The following is a 5000-nucleotide window of genomic DNA, read 5'->3' on the forward strand; positions in this document are numbered from 1 at the left end:
TACAAAATCCAAATGCATTGTGGGATACTTCAGTACACTATATTAGGGTACAAAAATGCTCACTATACATTCGGACACTAGTTCAAAATGGCGGAGCCCACTTTTAGTACACTACATTAGAGAATAGGGTGGATTTCGGACGTAGCCCTAGACTCTACTTCATTACGTGTTCAGTTCAATTCAATATGAAATTAATAAGGGTGCAAAATGCAAATGTTTAATAAAGTTCAATAATTACAAATATATTTAATAGAATAACCGAATTTTATTTACAAACCGAATAGTGGGATCAGCCCCGTTTCGTCGGATATCCGAATAACGGCGCACATCCCTAATTTAATTGTGCTTTTGGCATTGAAGACTGGAACATATGAATGAATACATACTTAATTTGTGTTTGCCATTAACTGTTTTATTGCTTTGAACGTTAACGCTCGTCACAATTCGCGCCGCCAATACGAATGCTCGTTCTTTTACCTTGATAACAAACTGCAGGGCAGATTACTGACATTTTTCAATATTATACTTTTAAAACATTCTTGAAAATAGCTGATCTACAAGCTCACAACACGTCATGAAGACAGGCAGGCAGACAGGCAGGCAGGCAGGCAGGCAGGCAGGCAGGCAGGCAGACAGACAGACAGGACAGACAGACAGACAGACAGACAGACAGACAGACAGACAGACAGACAGACAGACAGACAGACAGACAGACAGACAGACAACTTGTCTCTGTGCAGCCCCCAGTGAGAGGTCATACGTAGTCAGACAGACAGGTGTGAGCCAGCGCAGACAGACGGCTTCGCTGGCTCAGGGGAGAACAGGGATGATAGAGCAGCACCACCGCCCCCTGCTGGAGAGAGCACACAAACACACCCTGGAGGTTACAACCAGGGCTCCAGTTGTCAGGATTTAACTTGAAGCAAACACAGAACTGAAAGTTCCTATGATTGGCCGCTAGTTGTGCTGTTCTGGTACAGAAGCAACATGTTCTCCATAGGATTCCATTCATTTCCCCACAACTTTTACATTAGATTTTCTTACCCTAATAAACATTGTCAAAAATACTTTATGGTTCCTGTCGCTAGTTTAAAGCCTTGTTTCAATCATCATGACATGCGTTTTGTGAAAATATGGTCCCATTTATGTTATAATTGATGTTATAGCATGGTATGCTGTAGGAGGGGCTTGTGATGATTCTTCTTCGTGTGCTTTATTTTCGGCAAGCTCAAAACAATGTCCCATGTATCCCTGCGGTTACACGTGACCGTTGGCAGCCAATAGCCTTCGAGATGGTACCATTTCCTACCAATGAACGTTGATTTCTACAATGATGGCACCACTCGTACTACGGCCAAAAAAAGCTTCATTTTCACAGCATAGAAACCAATGGCTTCACACCGTCCATATTTTTTACAGTCTATGGTTAAAACCACATATAAAACCAATGTTCCCTTCATGGAAATATATCTTAAAAACAGCATTGACTGTTTTCATTTTAATTTGCATTTCTGCTAAGCAGCAGCAAGATATCAACCACTTCCGGACCATGGCACAATTTTGACTGGCACACCAATCATCAATCAATCAATCAATCAATCAATCAAACAATCAAAAGAACAACAGAATGAAGTTATCATCTTATCGTTAGATTAATTACATTACAATCACATGAATAATCATCCAGAAAGGAAACTGAGCAAAGATGAGCCTCAGCAAGCGCTGAAAAGTTGATGCCAAGAAAATGGAGGGATTTGGCTTTCATTTTACCAACTCATACAAAATTATTATTAACTTTTTCCCTGCCAGATGTTGTTATTTATTATTGGGTTTTGTTGCCAGCAAAAGCACCTTACCTTTGCGATGATATAGACAAAGATGTATTCATTTTTTTTTTTTTTGAATTTTCTCTTAAAGAGGTGTACCGTGGCTCTACCAGCAGTAGGGGGCAGCCTCATGCAAGAATTAATGTGAAAATGGTTTTAGATAGGCTCTCGCTTGTCAAGGCTGCTCAAGGCTGTGCAGTCGCTACAGAGCAATAGATCCAGAGAAAAACACATGGTGTGTTTTGTTACTCCATTGATGCTAACGTCCAGTGGGATTTTAAGAGTACTTTTACGGGAGCTGTTTCAACGGTACACACCCGCGCGACCCCTCATCAGGTTACAGACATCAAACCAAGGTACAAAAGAACGAGCCAAAGAACGTACAATTGGCGTTCCGCCGCCGTCAAAAATGGGGCGAACAGGAACGTTCAAAGCGTTGATAGAGTTAAGTCATTAATATTGTCATTAATTAATGTTAATGTGTGTGTGTGTGTGTGTGTGTGTGTGTGTGTGTGTGTGTGTGTGTGTGTGTGTGTGTGTGTGTGTGTGTGTGTGTGTGTGTGTGTGTGTGTGTGTGTGTGTGTGTGTGCACGCGCGCGCGCGTGCGTGTGTAACTTACGTGCAGGTTGTTGACCCATCTCTGAGGAGGACAGTACAGGTACTGACCACTCTCTGCTCCGATTGGTCGATACGGTCCACTGTACACACACACACACACACACACACACACACACACACACACACACACACACACACAGACAGTCAGAGTGGCAGTTTGAATGCAGCGCTCCAAGGTATGCCAACACTCACGCTCGCTTAGATTAAGGCAGGGGTCTTCAACAGGGAGTCCGGGACCCCTAGGGTGTCCTCAGAGTTACTACAGGGGGGCCACCAAATCTTGTGTGGTAGAAAGAAAAAAATCTTCTTTTTAGCCAGATTCTTAACCAGATTCTGAGAATTTTATCCAAAAAATAGCCGATCTACAAGCTCTGTGAGCTTGTAGATCGGCTATTTTTGGCAAGAGCTTTGGTGTAGAGGGGAAAAAGAGCAGACCAAGTACAGAGTGAAAGGTCAACTTTATTAAGTATTGACGGTTCAAGTGGTTAAATATCTGAAAACACAAATTGACATGAATCCAAAATACACTGATGATTGTGCTGTCAAACAATGAAACTATATGGAATCTATGAACAGGTTGTAGGGGTCCCTGCTTCATCTCTCTCTCAACTAAGGGGTCCCTGCTTCATCTCTCTCTCAACTAAGGGGTCCATGCTTCATCTCTCTCTCAACTAAGGGGCCCCTGCTTCATCTCTCTCTCAACTAAGGGGTCCCCTGCTTCATCTCTCTCTCAACTAAGGGGTCCCTGCTTCATCTCTCTCTCAACGTCCCCCCCCCCCCCCCCCCCCCCCCCCCCACAGGTTAGCGTAGTGAGGTACAGGATTGTTTCTTTGTTTGTTTGGTTTCATTGTTGATTTATTTGGAGTTAGTTAATTGTATTTATTTGGTGTTTTGTTTGGGTTATGGACGGTGCATTCTAAAACGACTAGTTGCATTCCTTGATTCTGATTGGCTGGTTTCTCTTTAATTGCTGTGGTATATGAGACTATAACCCACACCTTGAATCAGTTTATATCAAACCCAGGTGTGTAATTTCTTTCCACAGTGCTCCACAGTGCACCAATTATCTGCTGTGTTGTTGGCAAAAAAGCTGGGAACTACTTTCTTGTAGCTGGGAACTACTTTCTTGTAGAGCAGACCTTGTAGTGAATTATTAGTGAAATAGAACAGTTTTAATTGGGACATGTCTATGATTTTTTCATGTTGCCATATTGTAACCGTTTTAGAAAAGTAATAAGCTACAAGAGGCATGTGGTTACTAGGGGCGCCACGGTTCTGTCAGCCCACGGTTCGGTTCGTATCTCGGTTTTTGGCTCACGGTTTCGATACAGTAAAAATTGAAAATGAAAAAAATAAAGAATCCAAAATGTTCAGTTAATTTTTAAGATAGGGTGCAATCATTTATTTTCCCCCTAAAACATGATAATCAGTTATTATGATTATACTAGGAGGAAGATTTTCTCCAAAAAAGTGTACAGAAAGAGTTAAAATGATGTTTTTATGTGGCCACACCCAAAAAATAAAGACATTCGGTTCATTCGGTATGGGCTGTTCGGTATACCGATTCGGTTCAGTATTGTGGCACCCATGTTAATCAACGCATTATTGGCGAATCGACGCATCGTGGCCGAAAATCGACGCGTCGATCGACTTTTTACACTTTTTTTCCGCTAAGCAGCAGCTGAGAGGAGAGCACAACGGCGCATTAATTTAAGCAACACAACTTATGCAGCTGCACCCATCAGAACTTGCATCAAAGCCCTAATAATAATAATTATAATAAATAATTGCTCTTCCTTGCGTTAGCATGGAGTCTGTTCTCTAGAGACTAGAAGCGGAGTGACACAGTCCATGGAACGTAGTGGGAGCGCTCTGGCTGGCACCCCCGGCTAGTGTATCAAATGTGGAGCAGTGTCTGCCTCGCTCTCCCTCCCCGACCGCGTCCACGGGTGTGTCGCATTAATGGCGAGTAGTGTATTTTGTGATCATCGCACACGACGGCGACGCTGCCATTAACAAGCGAGCTTTCGTGTCAAGCATGCATGCAGAGGCAGGAGGTAAACAAAACGCATCCAGTCCATAGAGTTGATCCAGTCAGGCAACTTCAAGTCAGCGCGCACTGCTATGACGCGCGCATCAGACCGGTCCAGCAGTGTTTCTCAACCAATAGTCCGCGGACCTGACTAGCGCCGCATGCATGCGAATGCACAACATGCACTCGTCTCCGACACAGACACACACACACGGTCCTCTCACATTTGGAAAACATTAACGCTTATAACGTTTTTGAAAAAGCGATTAAAACATTTTTGGGGAAAAACTTTTGAAAAATAAAAAGTCGCGGTGAGCATGAGTCGATTTTCGAGTCGACTTTCGATTTTTTTTTCACATCCCTAGTAACCACATGCCTCTTGTGGATTATTGCTTCATTTGGCTTTGTTATTGTCTTTGCTTTGGTAAAGCATCTCACCTCAAACACTGGAATCTTCTATGGTGGATATTATAACTATGGCTAGGAGTGGCCAAATTTCACTTTTTTTTTCTTCACAGAAGCAG

At 42.9% G+C, this 5000-nt stretch overlaps 2 protein-coding genes across 2 annotated transcripts in view; one reads left to right on the forward strand and one right to left on the reverse strand.

Moving 5' to 3' along the window:
- The window catches only part of LOC308289433 (uncharacterized protein), a gene marked incomplete at its 3' end in the record, with an annotated part of 9813 nt that extends 9439 nt beyond the window's left edge, over positions 1-374 (forward strand). Inside the window, exon 7 of the mRNA XM_080731122.1 lies at positions 361-374. Within this exon, the coding sequence (XP_080587248.1) occupies positions 361-374 (14 nt within the window). The remainder of the gene's footprint in view (positions 1-360) is intronic.
- Positions 375-725: 351 nt separating this feature from the next.
- Positions 726-5000, reverse strand: part of LOC308290381 (uncharacterized protein) — a 10651-nt gene continuing 6376 nt past the window's right edge. Inside the window, exons 5-6 of the mRNA XM_080732188.1 lie at positions 2446-2524; positions 726-853 (exon numbers count right to left, since the gene is read on the reverse strand). Coding sequence (XP_080588314.1) covers positions 755-853; positions 2446-2524 — 178 coding nt within the window. The 3' untranslated portion in view covers positions 726-754. The remainder of the gene's footprint in view (positions 854-2445; positions 2525-5000) is intronic.

The sequence above is a fragment of the Nannobrachium achirus genome, assembly GCF_963921795.1.
Source record: "Nannobrachium achirus genome assembly, chromosome: 8".
Taxonomy (NCBI): domain Eukaryota; kingdom Metazoa; phylum Chordata; class Actinopteri; order Myctophiformes; family Myctophidae; genus Nannobrachium; species Nannobrachium achirus.